This window comes from Alnus glutinosa, chromosome 8 (assembly GCF_958979055.1).
Source record: "Alnus glutinosa chromosome 8, dhAlnGlut1.1, whole genome shotgun sequence".
NCBI lineage: Eukaryota > Viridiplantae > Streptophyta > Magnoliopsida > Fagales > Betulaceae > Alnus > Alnus glutinosa.
The window spans coordinates 29238355-29253727 of NC_084893.1; the positions used below are offsets into that span (position 1 = coordinate 29238355).

The 15373-nt window shown below is 35.8% G+C and overlaps 3 protein-coding genes across 3 annotated transcripts; all 3 read left to right on the forward strand.

The window, feature by feature from the left end:
• The first annotated feature begins 1348 nt into the window (after window positions 1-1348).
• On the forward strand, window positions 1349-5935 carry LOC133875625 (farnesyl pyrophosphate synthase). The gene is made up of 12 exons (XM_062313815.1): window positions 1349-1645; window positions 3007-3031; window positions 3152-3267; window positions 3397-3483; window positions 3575-3691; window positions 3771-3859; window positions 3964-4015; window positions 4542-4637; window positions 4851-4895; window positions 5033-5122; window positions 5209-5280; window positions 5521-5935. The coding sequence occupies exons 1-12, from the start codon at window positions 1535-1537 to the stop codon at window positions 5647-5649; spliced, it is 1029 nt and encodes a 342-aa protein (XP_062169799.1). The 5' UTR covers window positions 1349-1534; the 3' UTR covers window positions 5650-5935.
• Window positions 5936-8691: 2756 nt separating this feature from the next.
• Window positions 8692-9006, forward strand: LOC133876347 (uncharacterized). The gene has a single exon (XM_062314614.1). It carries the CDS (start codon window positions 8692-8694, stop codon window positions 9004-9006), a length of 315 nt encoding a protein of 104 aa, XP_062170598.1.
• A 1816-nt stretch (window positions 9007-10822) lies between these two features.
• Window positions 10823-14366, forward strand: LOC133875500 (protein FERTILITY RESTORER RF2, mitochondrial-like). Its single transcript, XM_062313653.1, has 5 exons — window positions 10823-11001; window positions 12070-12144; window positions 12820-13040; window positions 13744-13813; window positions 14043-14366. Exons 2-5 carry the CDS (start codon window positions 12099-12101, stop codon window positions 14237-14239), a joined length of 534 nt encoding a protein of 177 aa, XP_062169637.1. The 5' UTR covers window positions 10823-11001; window positions 12070-12098; the 3' UTR covers window positions 14240-14366.
• Window positions 14367-15373: the final 1007 nt, after the last annotated feature.

A 15373-nucleotide genomic window follows, 5' to 3' on the forward strand; every position in this document is an offset into this window, starting at 1 on the left:
GTTATTCATCTAGTTTTTCAACAATATTTTGATTAAATACCTTCATACAATTTTCTATCCAATGTTTAGATCTAGCCAAAATATATGTCGGTAGCGTGTACCAAATTTTACTCAGGGACAAAATTTTCTCCAAACTTAGCTGGAGGCAGGGACGGAGCCAAAAACTTTTATAATCAGGAGCCAAGGACAAAAAAATTTGTTGATAGGGAGAGTAGGCTAATATAATATATATATTCCTAGCACCTGTTGCTCCATTTTTTTTTCTTGAAAACTCATATCTTAGCTACCCTCCATTAATTCTGCACGACTTTTCACCCAAGCATTTGGCTTGCACACTTCACACGAGCACTCCTGTTTCTCTGCAATTCGTCCCTTTCCTAGGCAACCAACGAACCAGTGCTCCGCCATTAATTTCTTTTTCCAACGTCTTATGCCTACAAGCCCACTCTTCAGCTTCCTTGAACCCGCGTCATAGCAGAAGCTGCCCACTCTTCAGCTTCCAATAATTTTTATTTTTTCTTCATTTTCTCGGGAATCAATCGTTGTTTACTATTTTCATTTCTTTTATATTGTTGAGAAGGGTAATCGGTTAAAAATATACTCCGATCTATAATTTTTTGATTTTTTAACCTTATAATTTTTTTTTTTCAAGAAAAAAAATTATAAATTTGTCATGTGTTATTAATATGTAAAAAATACATAATTTTTTAATTAGCATGTGAGAAGTACATAATTTTTTAATATAAGTAATAAAAAAAATATATGATTCTCATGTGTTTCAGAAATACATGATAAAATTTTATAAATTAAGTTGAAAAAAAAAAAAAAAAAGGTTCCAATTTGAGAGAGATTGTTGGAGAATATGGTTGGTAAGGTTTCTACATTGGACTTTGCACGTAGTCCTCAAACTATTGGGATTGAGATACCATTGCAGCATGTCACTTATGATGCTCTGAGTCAAACCCCATTTGGTGCAGTAGTAGAAGGCCACGTGTATGGCCGTCGGTCACAGCCGTCACCCGTACCAAGAGCAATGGAATTAAAGCGGCTCTTCGCCGTACGGTGTCGTTTAAGCAAGTGGGCCAGAGTGGCCGTACGTTAACTGTTAAAGCGTTGACTTGAGCAACTGGGCGGAGAAAGAAAGGTGGCTTCTCTCTCAGCTCTCGAGAATATTTCGATGGTGGGGGCCTTTATCTCACGACGGGATTACTAAACGACCTCAACATAGGCCAAAAATAACAGTCATGCCCCTATTTCCTCGGATAAGAGAAAGTGGACATGGAGCCGGTTTCCCCTCAAAGAATGTGGCAAGTTTGCAAATTTAGACCAAATTGAAGCCCACTCTCACAGTCGCGCTCATACAAGTAACCAACCACTACCCCATATTCGACGTTTAAAGACGATCGACTACAATAAATAGAGCCGCAACAAAATCTCCGCCACCACTACTCCCTTCCCTTTTTAAAAACACGGACCCTTCTCCCTCCCACCACAGCTCTCTCTCTCTCTGGGTGTGTTTGTGAAGAAAGGAAGAATGAGCGAGTTAAGGTCGAAATTCTTGGAGGTCTACTCGGTGTTGAAAGCCGAGCTCCTCCATGACCCGGCTTTCGAATTCACCGACGATTCTCGCCAATGGGTCGAGAGGGTAAATCTCCATTTCTCTCTAATGTTTCACACACACACACACACAAACGTGCACGTTGTATATTTTATATATTCGTTCTGTGTGATTGGGTGCTTTGATTTGAGGCTACTGGGTTTTGAGTGTTGGTGGTGTTTTGTTTCGGTTTGGTATGTAAATATGCGAACTTGTGACACGAATTATGTCTATTCTGTGTGATTTTGATGCCTTGGGATAAAGCTTTATTTCTTCAAGAAAAGAAAAGTTCGATTTTTGTCACTTGTTTTGCGAGTTCTCAATTGATTGATTCTTTGTTTGTTTGTTTGTCCTTTGCTCAACTGAGCTCATGGTTGTAGAACTAGGTGTTGGTTGGTCTTAGACCTCTGAAATTTTAATTGGGAAGGAATTATAAGTTTGGTGAAGTTAATATTTATTAAAGAATACGTGGGTATTGGGTAGTTGACTAAGTTAGGTGGGTTTTTTCAGCCGAATGTATAAAATATAGTAATGTTATGGGTTGTCCTTAGTGGCCCGATATTTGGTTTTATGGGTCAAAGTCAGGCAGCATGTCCTTGGGGGAATGAATAATGTGAAAATTGATGGTCAAAGAAGAAAACAGAGGGGGGTTTATATGTTGAACATCTTCTAAGAATCTAAGATGAGAACTTTAATTGTATATTAAGCATGATACTGAAAAAGAGCCATGGATTCCAGACCGATAATAAGCACGGTAGATGGCACGAAGTTGCAAGATTCAATGAACTTGAAGCTCATTTATTCTTGGGGATAAATTAATGGAACTAAATTTTGTGCAAATGTTTGACTATATTGCAACTAATGCTTTCCCGTTCTAAACATTGATGTTTGTGCCAAATATGGGGTGAGGAAATATGGTTTCTATCGTCTTTGATACCTGATATGACAAGCTGTTCTCTAGAGGTTTTTCTTTTGCCATGCTTGGAAACCGATAACTTTAATAATGGTGGAACAGGATGGCCTTCGTGTAGTCTATTCTAGTTGCATGGATGCAAGAGCAACCTTTCTTGCATTGTTTTTCAGGCATGTTGAAGTGCAGGCATCATAGAAGCTGTGAAACCAAGAAAAGCCCTTACCGTGTGTGTGCCGATGTGTGTGCTGTGAGCGCTTGCAAGCACATAGATGTCTGTGCATATTATTCTAATTTACTGTATTCTTGGGCTTAGGCTATGTGTGTGTGTGCCTGCGCATGTACGTGCGGCATATGTATCTGTTCCAATGTGTTTTGCAATGATATAAGCGTCTACAGACATGTATTCTTTAGCTGTCTACTAGTTCTCTCCTTCCCTTTAAAAATTATAGACATTGGTACTAGTCCTGATTGTGTCTGTGTTCCCCATTCTTTGCAGATGCTGGACTACAATGTACCAGGAGGTGTGTAAAATAATAAAATAATATAAGAAATTGTCTTCTTTGTTCTCATGACCTCTTTGTGCTAAAGCTTCTGCCCTCCAAACAAGAGGAAATAACTTTAATTGGATTGGTTATTGGCAGGCAAGTTGAACCGAGGGCTATCTGTCATTGACAGCTACAAGTTACTGAAAGAAGGGAAGGAACTAACTAATGATGAGGTTTTTCTTGCAAGCGCACTAGGTTGGTGCATTGAATGGGTATGGCTACAATGTACTTCTTTGTTCTTTTGGCTGATCCTGATTTTTTCACTCATGATAATTACCACACCAGTTGTTTCACTTTGGTTGCACCAAAATTTAGTCCCGTCTTAACAGTGAGTCTTGCAGCTTCAAGCATATTTTCTTGTTCTTGATGACATCATGGACAATTCTGTTACACGCCGCGGACAACCTTGCTGGTTTAGGCAACCTAAGGTGTGAAGTTTTAGTGAGAATGAACGCTTTCCTTCTTACCATAAAAAGCATGTTAATGGTTTTCGCTAACATCTGCAAAAACTCATCATAGGTTGGTTTGATTGCTGTAAATGATGGCATACTTCTTCGTAACCACATTCCAAGAATTCTCAAGAAGCATTTTAGACAAAAGCCTTACTATGTGGATCTGCTGGATTTATTTAATGAGGTGGGCTTATCTTTGTATTATTGTAAGGCAGGACTGGTAAGTTTCCTTTCTGACCATGATATCATTTTTCTGTATCCAGGTGGAATTCCAAACAGCATCAGGACAAATGATAGATTTAATTACCACACTTGAAGGAGAGAAAGATCTATCTAAGTACTCGCTGCCTCTGTAAGTAAACATTTGAGATGGTTGTGATGTCTATATGATTTAACTTCCAATAATGAGTTCCTTAATGTGTCCTTAACATATGAAATATTTGTGTTCTCATGCAGGCACCGACGCATTGTTCAGTACAAAACCGCTTATTATTCATTCTACCTTCCAGTGAGTAATTTTCTCATTCTATGTTCATAACTCTTGTTGCTTAGTCTGATTGATATTTATCTTTTTCATTAAACCGATTAAGGGAGGTTTTTTTTAAATAAATTCCATTTAAATGATTCTCAACTGTTGTTTCTTCAGAGTCAATTTGAAAATATGTTGATTGTTTTCCTGTAAACTTGCTGACTTGTTGAAGCTTCTTTCCACATGAAACTGCTCATTTATGGAACTTTTGGATGTTGATGGCCATGTTTTATAGGAGTTTCGCCCCCTCTTTAGAGATGTCAGTAGCACACAACCCCCCGGCCCAAAAATAAAATGTTCCTGAGCCCATTAAACAGTTTGGCTCAATAATTCATAAGAATATTGCTAACATGCTCATAGATTTATGTTCTTAAAGTCCTAAAATGTCACCTAACACTCTTATAATCTTAATATTTCTGCTTCTTTCTAAGAAGTTCTTGTTTATGTCCAACTTTAGTGAATCTGCGTGGACGTTTTATTCTTTATGCTCACTCTTTATACCCAGGTTGCTTGTGCATTGCTTATGGCGGGCGAAAATCTCGAAAATCATATTAATGTGAAGGACATTCTTATCGAAATGGGGATCTATTTTCAAGTACAGGTAATTGTATATTGCACATGAAAATCATTACATTCCTTTGGTTGCCGAAAGACGGTGTGAAGACAAAGTATTTATCAGGAGTGTAACAGCTGCTTTTCCAAACTCAAACTATTACAGCCAAGCTTTGTATTCTTTTCCCATGTCTTGTCAGTAATCAAACACGCATATATAGTTTTCTGGCAGTGCTAATGACATTTAAAATGTGTTGTGTAGGACGATTTTCTGGATTGTTTTGGTGCTCCTGAAGTGATTGGTAAGGTATGTTGTCTGATGTACCCATACGACTCTTGGTAATGAAATTTCTATGAATGTTGATTTAGATTTTAGAACAAATGTTGATTTGTCTGTTCTATTAAATACTTAGACACCTTACTGGTGGCCTTTTGAACTATCAGGTTGGAACAGATATTGAAGATTTTAAGTGCTCTTGGTTGGTTGTGAAAGCACTAGAACGTTCTACCAAGGAACAGAAGAAACTATTACATGTAAGCCAGCAGCTTCATCCAACTTAATTGTATTACGTTTTGGGATAACAGTTACTAGACTTTTATACATTATGTTTTATCATCAGGAGGTTTATGGGAAAGCAGATGAAGCATGTGTTGCAAAAGTGAAAGAACTATATAAAGTTCTTGATCTTCAGGTTTCTCTCCCTGCCTCATCTTTCTTCTTTACATATTTTTGGAGCGTTATTCATTATTAAGAGAGAGAAACGAGAGAGAAAAAAAGAAAAAGGAGGGAGGGTCCATTTCTGAATAATAAATCACCCAAACAGTGCAAGAGATCTTGTTGAACAATCCCCAAATAGCATTCTGTAAAAATATTTGAAATCTCCAGTCCTTTCAAATTCAAGTTTAACCTGAGGGCTGAGGTTATTTTGTAGGGTGTTTTTGCGGAGTATGAGAGCAAGAGTTATGAAAAGCTTGTAAAATTCATTGAATCTCATCCAAGTAAAGCAGTGCAAGCGGTGTTAAAATCTTTCCTGGCAAAGATTTACAAGAGAGAGAAGTAGGAACTGAGGCAGAAGGCTCAACAGAGTTGACATCCAGTTCTTCTCACCGTTAGCATTTGTTCACTACCATTGAAGTGTTTGTACTATGAAGATTTTCTCATTTCTAGGTTATGTTTTGGCTTCTAAAATCCTCTCCCCGTCTCTCAGAGTGGAAAATCAATCCGCTAAATGGGTTGGTGAATCTTTGCAATCAGATGGTTGTACAAGGTTCTAAATAAACTTTGCAATTAACAGTATACTTTAAATTCTCCAGTGAAGCTTGTTCGTGGTCTTGCTTATATACCCATTTCAGGTTCAAGCACTAGCAACTCAGTTGGTCTTTAGTGTCTTTCCTTGTTAGTTTGGGCATTTAGGAGCCTGAGTTACTCAAATCCAATGCCATAAAAAGTAATGGAAACTACCATTTTATCCAATTTTGTTGATGTGTCAGCTTCAATTAATTTTTTTTTTTTTATTATTATTATAGACTAATTTAAGGGTTGATTGACACTGTCGCATCCAATGACAGCGTCTTGGATGCCTGAAGGGGTCATAACCCTTCAAAAGGCCCTATATGTGTTTTTTACTTTTCGAAATGGCCCTATAAAAAAGTTTTAATATTTTTTGTTTGAAACTTTCAGTGTTTTTTTGTCGGAATAATAAGAACAATAAATAGGAAATGGGCAAAAAAAAAAAGGTCAAATCCTCTGGATCTTGGTCAAGAAAACCAAGAAATGGATTGTACAATGCAGTTTTTTAAGCAGGTCAATTGAACGTTGCTACAACTATCGAAAGGAAGCTGTTAAAGGAAGCACCGTATTCCGATTGGTAGCTGTCAAAGGGGAGATAACAAGGTGTGAGATGTTTTCTAAAATGTGTTTTATGTTTTGAATTATTTTTTATTTGTTTGAAAGAAAATGAATTTTTGATTTTGAAAACTAAAAAAGTATTTTCAAAATTGTTATCAAACGGCGCCCAAATATTTTTAGCATCATAAGATCGCAAATGGAAGGATTTATAGCCAAGTTCACGATCATAATATATGCTATTGACACAATGGGCTCCATCGTTATTGACACTGGGCCGTTTTGGTTTGTGGTTTCAAAAAGTAAATAAAAAATAGCAATTTGAAAACGCGATTTTTCAAAACGCAGTTAAATGTTTTGTAAAATCGCCATTTGACTTTTAGAGTCATAGTTTAGCTTTTATTATTTTTTTTTAAAAAAAATAGTGTTTTTTGAAAATGTACCTCTTGCTTGAGATTTAGAAACACATTTTTCTTACATTTTTAAAGTGTAATTTTTCAAAACTCACTCCCAAACTAAAACGAGATACTTTTTACGATTTGATTTAAAATCACACATTTAGCCTTTGTAATCGCACTCTAAGAACACATGGTTTGTTTAACCAACTACTTACTTTTTTTAAAAGAAGAAATGTACAAATGATGTGAACACAAAGATGTGATCATATGTTAAATAAAGTCTCCAATACAAACATCACAAACTTTTCTAATATATTAAATCGATATCTATCTTTATGCATTTTTAATAAGATTAATAGAGTAAATACACGTGGAAATCACATGCTCTAAGAATAGATATCAATTTAATAGATTGAGTTAGATAAACTTCTCTAACCCAGTTTGAAAGAGATTTTTTTTTTTCATAGAAACTTTATTGTTTTATCATTTTTGTTTTTTGGTGACAAAAGTTATTTCTATATTCATATGGTACTTTAGCTTCATAATCGTTGTTAAGTTGTTCTTAAGGTCTACGAGTCCTGAGGAGAACAAGATTCTCCCCCTTTTACTTGAAATGGAGATAAACCATTTTATGGTCCAGATTAAATATCACAATATTTAACGATGTACATGTTATCTACGTTACCACGTTACCATGTATACCGTCAGATATTATAAAATCCAATCTAAATCATGAAATAATTCCTCACTATTTCAAGGCCTCAAGAAATAAATAAGCATATGGAGCCGAAGTAATAGCAAGGTGTAATAGATGCTAGCTAGTATTGGAAAACAGGGTGGCTAATAACAGCAATTTTTTGTTTTTCTCCGTTGAAGGATGAGAATTAGTGGCTATAAATTGTTGATTAGGTGTAACCACAGATTTGCCCAACAGAATATAAATAGTGTCGTCAGATTTGGTTACATATTTCTTCTTTGGAACTCCTCAATTCCTCCCTATGAGAGAGAGAGAAGTCAATTCTTCTTTGTGAGAGAGGGAGAAGAAAATCAATTTTGGTGAACTTTTCCTTCTCACCCTGAAAGCAATTCGTACCAGCCAGGGAGAGTTGTTATTTTCAGGTAAGTTAGTTATTCTGAACATTCACAATGTCGAATACTCCTAACCTTGAATTCTTTTGATTTTTTTTTTTTTACTTTACAAGAATAAAGCTCATGAACCACCATCATGCATCTGCCCAGATTGCAGCCAATCTGGATGCAATTGAGAGAGGCTTTTGATGGAGCCTACAATCCCAAACAGGTTTTGGCTGTCCGAGCATTTGTTCGGATAAGTAGGTCTTATCGAAGTCCTCTCTCATGCAAGAATCGGATAACCTACAATTTGGTCAATGAATTGCAGTCAATTCCAATCCCCTTTGTATCATTCTTGAACTATTGTGCTTTTAAAAGACTATTTTTAAGTGTTTATCTCAATGCATGCTTTTACTTGTTGAAAATGCCAATGTCGTGCTCAATTGTAGTCCTTTCTCATTCACCAAATTAATCAAAACTTGCCTTGTTTTTCCTTCTTATATGTCAAATCAATAGGACTATCTGCTTTTAGAGTATGCGTTTCTCACATACATTTTAAAAAAATGCACGTGAGAATTATATGTTTTAAAAATATAAATCGGTTTAATAGATTGAATTAAAAGAATTATTGTGTTATTATAGTAAATATAAAATATCAGCATTGTAGCATGCACATATCTAAATGTAACTTATGAAACCACATGTGATCCACATTTAACAACTTATGTAAATGTTCATTAATTTGATTGGTGATGTCTTAATTTTTCTCAAGGCTGCCACACAAAAATATGGATGAAGTGGAGCAAAAGCCCCCAAAGATGAACTTAAAGCAGATGAACCCCAAGATAAACATACCAGAAATTAATTTGGATGATCTCAAGAAGCAGCCTCATTTACATGTGTCACCATCGTTAAAAGAGACCAAAGGCAAACAAAGTGCAAGGTGGAAGAATTGTCTTTGCTCGCCCACTACACATGTCGGCTCCTTCCGGTGTCGGCACCACCGGAGTTCTAGCTTGCACCGTGGAGGTTCTGTTGGCTCCAAGCTCTCCGAATTGGCTCATAAATCAGGGACCGTCAGTGACTCACTCCAAGCTCAATAGCTTTCTATATGTCATGGGGTACCAAAAGTGGCATATTGTATGGTTTTATATTCATATGTCTCCTATTTTCATGCACATTTCATTCAATTTGGTTTACTATCTATATATATATTTGAGTTAAGCACCTAAATTCTTTCAATTCAGTCAGATGCTGACTTGTATCTTGTAAGAAAATCCCATTGTACCTTGTAAGATATGACATTGTGTCTTGATATTGTGAATATGGTAATGCTATATTGTCAGGCTTGAACACAACCGCCGCCATCCATTAGCGAGACGTGATTCACAGGGGTCGGGAAACCATCCCCTGTCCGTTATTTTTTATTAAAAAAGTGACCACTTTTTTATTAAAAAACACTATTTTAATAAAAAATGACGGGTGGGGGACGAAAACTGTCCCCCACAAATCATTTTCCTCCATTAGCATTTGCACTTTCATGGCCAAAAGAGAAAAGAAGGCAAACGAACTTTGATCATTTGGCAAATATAACAATAAATTAAAGGTCACAACTTTGGTTAAAGAACTGCATTGAAACTGTCGCGACAAGGGCGAAACCACGTTGAAGCCTCAATGTGTTTGCCAAATTTCTCTTTAGTTTTGCCTCTTTTACACTTACAATTCTAGTTCCGCTCCTGGATGGTGAGTTGTTCGATAAGTAAATTTCACCAAAACTATTTTACATTTCACATCTTTGGTAAGGATGAAAGATAAATTCATTTGTGACTTAGAAGTAGCAATGATAAGTTGATTAATCCATGCATTGACAAGTTTTGAAAAAGAATAAGGAAGTTATATTTTATCAGCCTCCATGACTTGCACCCTAAAGTTTGGATTCCCTGGCCCAAATCAGGTTCCATGTTATTAAAGTGTGTTGGAGGAGGCATTACCTTTAACAAATTAAAGGAAATTGTCATTCAGTTGAGTAGCACATTGGGACCCTAAGAGCTCTCCGGCATTCCTCTCCCCCATAGAGGATTCTATCCTCAGTGAGTGCAGATTGGGAAGCTCTTCCCTCCTTCTCCCCTTTTTGAAGATTGACAAAGTCCTTCTGCTTCTCCTGTGAATCCTCTCCTTATGTAGAGATTTTATAGCTCCTGATAAAAGGCTTTTCCCTTCCCAGTGAATTCTAGCACAGACTAAGGAAAGAGCTCGGCCTCCTTCTTTCTCTCCCCTCCTCCCTTTCTCCACCATCCTCTTTGTTTTCCTCTTTTGTTTCTGTCTTAGAGGCCAGATCTACTACACATCCGTCCCCTCCTTCACCCACGTGTTTCTCCGTCATCTTTGTCAACTCTGCTCCACCCACCGCGTGTGCAACCCGCACCACAATGCGTGCATGAGCTATACGCGCTGACACTGTTTCTGTCAGGAATATTAGACAAGATACTCGACACGTGTATTGGATAAATATAAATTTAATATGATATCAAAACAGCCAATGAGAGATTCAGGGAGCTAGGGGATAGGGCCACCCTTAGTTCGGTCTTTGAAAGGGGTGATCCTAAATTCAAATTTTGTCTTCAAAATTCACTTCTTATTTTAATTATATATTCTATACGTTGTGCCCCACTTACTAAAAAGAAAGTATGAATGAAAAAATAAAAAAATAAAAAAAATTACACACATGGACCATGACTCCTTGAGCCACGAAGTGTCATGGTGATTGGACTACCCCATTGTTTTTAGGCTTTAATGTTCATTGGGTCGGGTTAAAGTATAATCTAGGACCGACCCAGATTGCTTTCAGTCCAAAGTTCAGCCCAATTACTGTATCGAGGATAAAAATAAATAAATAAGATTAATCACTCGTCACCGTCCTGTATTTCTCTTTCCTTGTTTGGTAGCTCAGAAACTGCGAGAAAACGAGAGAGAAACGAACCCGGAACTTCGAGTCTTAGATTCTTCTTCAAATTATTTCTTGTTTCCCATCATTTCGGACCCCAAGAGGAAAACCCACCTCCCAATTTGCGTATAGTTCGAGAATTTGGTTTCTTGAGGTGAGCTAGTTTTCAATCAATCCGCAGTTCTACGTAAAATTTCTCCTGTTTTTATTCTGGGTTTTCTCGTCAGCTAAACGCAACATGAACAATTTTTTTTTTGTTTGTTTTTAAAGTTTTAGATTCGTATTAGAACATCATTACCTTAATTCACTATTTATGGTTTTTGTAAGCTATTTGTTTGGTAATGTAATAGAGTATTTCGTAATCAGAAATTTAAGATTTTTATTGTTTGATTTTTCCTGATTATGCAAATGGGTGATCAATGTTGAGCTAATTTATTGGGTAATTTGTGTTATAGATTTGCTGTTTAGGGTTCTGCTACATTTTAGTTGGATTCTACAGTGCTATGACAATGATTATCTCACATAGGAAGAAGTATTCTTATTTTTGGGTATTATAGCATTGGAGCAAATGCGAGCTTTGTCAATTACATTCTACGTAATCTAATCGAAACACGTAGAAATGATTGTCGTGCTAGGTAGATTGGTGGTTTGAAGCTGGAATCTTTCATATAAACCTTTGTGAAACTGAGGACTTGCATCAAAAACTCCTTTGCTCCAACAGAAAAGTATTGCAGGGGTCTGATCTAAGAGACGATTAGTTCCAAAGCATTCCCAATTGTAGGTTTTTATGAAACATTATCTTCAGAAAACAAACTTTATGATTAAATTGGAAGCTTTTGATGAGATTATTCATGTATAAGGGCACAGGACTAAAAATTGTCCAATTTATGTATGATTCTTGCTGCAGTATGATTTTTGCTTCCAATTTTTTTGATGCCTAATTATAGTATATATGAGTTTTATAGTAATGTTATTTTTCAGATTACTTATAAAAAAATAAAAAATAAAAAATTGTGAATTTTCATTTCACAAGCAATTCTAGGGAATATAAATTGTATGTGAATGTTTTTGGTCTATAATCGTGGACTTATATCTACAATGTTTTGGATCATCTGACTCTGGAGTGCGATTCTAAGAGTAACCAATTTAAGGTGTATCATCATTTCTTTTATTTCTCTTTCAGCTGTTAATTTCATCAGTCTTTTAATGGCTATTTGTTCAGGTTGTTGCTCCACAAACATCAAGTTGCCAATGTTGACTGCAAATATTGTGGCCACCTCTCCTCAATTTCAATTGGGTATATATCATTACGTCCTTCCTGTAATTTAGCAAAAAAATACATTGAGTTAGTATCTGTTCTTTAGTTTCTAAAGCTGCAAAATAAGACCTTTTTTCTTTGACCTAAATTAGAGGATACAACAAATGACTGGGAAATATGAGTTAGATTTTTCTTTCAGTAGATTGACACCAAAAAATATGTAAGCTACCTCTGTACAATATGCACATCTTGGCATTGGTGTGGATGTAGGCTACGTGTATAATAATCTTGTTGTGCAATTGGTATGGCCAGCTGTGAATTTTTGGGGCTTTGATACAAAACATAAATTTTTTGTTGAAGTTGATATTTTTGGTGGAGCAGTGAAGTTCTTTCACCTGTGCACGCTCACACAAATGTAATCATTGATCACAGAAAGTTTGAGAGAAACTTGATTCTTTTATTCTTTTTTTCCTTCTTTCAGTTTGAAATTACTAGTGCTGTAAGTTCTGGCCAGATTTATTATATATAGTGTGCAGGTGCTTTGTTGTTTTTCTCTTCTGTAAGAGATCTTATATTTGTGCCACAGCTACTTTTAACAATTTGTTGTGAAAATATGACATGGCAACTTGAAGCTGCAATAATCTTGGTCCCTTTTTAGCTTTTAGGTTTTGATTTTTTTATAATGCTACTCACCAATTCTATTTTTTTATACAGTGAAATTTGAGGGTCAATGCAAGGGCCATTCTAAACTTACTGGATCTAATTCAGTAAAGGCTTTCATTCCATTTCAATGCTTCGATGGAAAATTGCAAACACTAAAGATTGCTCCACCTAGACCACTGGGGCTTGGAGCCCAGCTTTCTCCTTTTGATAAAAGACCTATCATGCATTCTACTCGAACACAGTCTGCTTCTGTCATATGTCATTCCGCTTTGGTAAGTTTTTTCTTGCATATCTCCCATTACTTGTCATGTATACTTTTCTTGTGTCATGCTGTGATGGATTTCCTCCTTCCATATCAATCATATCTCTCATAGGGAGTAGTGAAAGTCTTTTGTGATTCATTGTTACCTTTATATCAACACTCACCATGTTCTAACATCCAACGGGGAGATTATTATTTTTTGATAAGTAAGCGAATTATCATTAAAAGCGCAAAGCATAACTCAGGTACACATGAAGTATACAAGAGAAACACATAATTAGGAGAAGAAAAAAGTATTAAGGAAATAATTAAACTAATCACTAAGAGAGCTAAGTAAACATCCATCGGGGAGATTATGACCTGTTACTTGAGGTGATAGCCCCTTATAGCCCTTTTGCGGCAAGCATAAGTTTCAGAGCTTTCCAGGATGGTTATGTAAGTGATTTTTTATATCTAATCGACTTTATAGTTATATGCATCACCCTTTAATGAACAACATAGAACAGCAGTTCGAAAATCCTTATAAATGTAATCAAATAATGAATGAACCTATAATAGACGTGCATGCTAAACACACACATGGACATTTCATTTTATGTTCTCCTCATAAATGTTTGGAAATGAAAGTAAAAATAAACGTGGGATTTTAAGCCCTGTTGATATTGCTCTGTTTTTTTTCTTCCCAAACCTTTTATCTTTGGTTTCTTGTGCAGAATGCAAGATGTGGTGCAGAGCAAACCCAAACTGTTACACGCGAGGCTCCAACAATTACTCACCTTCCTGGTAATAGCTAATGTGGACCGTTGATTGTGCTTCACAATTTATTTAGTCTCCTTTTCTGCTTTTCTGTTTGATGTAATGGAATCTTTGTTTTTCTCCGGGTTCATTTTCTCAGCATTTCCTTAGGGTAACCTAGAGTTTTTTTTTTTTCCTCACAATAATCTTCTGTTTTCTTTGGAGTTTCTGCCAAGTGTTGTTTCAAATGGCATATAATGGTTAACTGAAATTTCAGGCAAGGAAAAGTCACCCCAACTCGATGATGGAGGGTCTGGATTCCCACCCCGTGATGATGGTGATGGTGGCGGTGGAGGCGGCGGAGGTGGAGGCAATTGGTCTGGTGGATTCTTCTTTTTCGGCTTTCTCGCTTTTCTAGGCTTCTTAAAGGATAAGGAAAGCGAGTCGCCTTATCGTGAAGACAGGAGAAGATGATAGAAGGATTGGAAGTCAGCATTATTTTTGGAGGTACTTCATATTGTAGTTCTAAGTTTCTTTTCTCTTTGTATTCTTTCTTAACAACTTTGCTCGCATAAAAGTAGATGGACTTGAGTTTAAAACATGCCTACTATGAGTTTAAAATATTGATTACATACATGTCTATTAAATTATAAATCATCGGGTCTCTCATCCCTGATCTGTGTTTGGGGTGGTGGCAGTGGAACTAGCATTATAAGATAGAACATTTGCTTATTCATTATATTATATTTATTATAATTATATATATATTGTTTTGAGTAGTAATTTTACATTTATTACGTCATTTATTTATATTAATATAGTGGATTATTATTGTTATAATGAATAATAACAGAATAATGAGAAGTCGTCTCCTTAATCCCTAAATGTCCCCTTCCATTGTTCCAAGCATATATTCTAGCAATAAAAAGGAAAAAAATAATAAAAAAAAATAAAACCCAAAGTTTTAACCTATAATTATTCAATAATGTTGATATGACAGTTCTAAATAACCTTTTATCAATTCTTGTAATTGTTAAAAAAAAAAAAAAAAAGAATTAAGGAAAGCAATATATGATAGTTGTAGACATGTAACCAACATGTCTGTTAAATGTGCCACACGTCCGCCAAATTTAGGGCATATTTGGGTGATTTTGTTTTTCAAGTACTTTTTTTAGAATTCAAATTTTATTCAGATTTTATATAACTTTTTTTAATTTTGTCTCAGGTTTTCTAAATCATTCAAACATAATTTTAAAAAACAAATTCTCTCGGTATTTACAATTTTAAATATTTTTCAAAAAATTATCGGAGTATTCATCCGCGTCAAACTTCATAACCAATATTTACTTTTTGTTGAAGATCTCCATAGCTCTCCAACTCTTCCGTGTCTTCCAAACTTCCAATCCAATTCCAGACTTCCAAGAAAGAGAGAGTCTTTGATGCAGCTTAACTGGTTTAATTGAAAGAATCATTCTTTTACCAGTAGAACCTTTGCCCCAGCTTGCTCTACAAGAAAACTAAGAGGGTTTGCCTCATAAACTAAACGAAGATGGTCCTGGGATTCATTGCTACCCCTCCATGCATTAGAGTTCGATGGAGATCAGCTAC

Coding starts and splice junctions, on each gene's coding strand:
- LOC133875625 (XM_062313815.1), top strand. CDS start 1,535: ATGAGCGAGTTAAGGTCGAAATTCTTGGAGGTCTACTCGGTGTTGAAA. Junction 3,268..3,396: donor TAGGTTGGTGCATTGAATGG/GTATGGCTACAA, acceptor TGAGTCTTGCAG/CTTCAAGCATATTTTCTTGT. Junction 3,692..3,770: donor TGCTGGATTTATTTAATGAG/GTGGGCTTATCT, acceptor TTCTGTATCCAG/GTGGAATTCCAAACAGCATC.
- LOC133876347 (XM_062314614.1), top strand. CDS start 8,692: ATGGATGAAGTGGAGCAAAAGCCCCCAAAGATGAACTTAAAGCAGATG.
- LOC133875500 (XM_062313653.1), top strand. CDS start 12,099: ATGTTGACTGCAAATATTGTGGCCACCTCTCCTCAATTTCAATTGG. Junction 12,145..12,819: donor CTCTCCTCAATTTCAATTGG/GTATATATCATT, acceptor TTTTTTATACAG/TGAAATTTGAGGGTCAATGC. Junction 13,814..14,042: donor AACAATTACTCACCTTCCTG/GTAATAGCTAAT, acceptor CTGAAATTTCAG/GCAAGGAAAAGTCACCCCAA.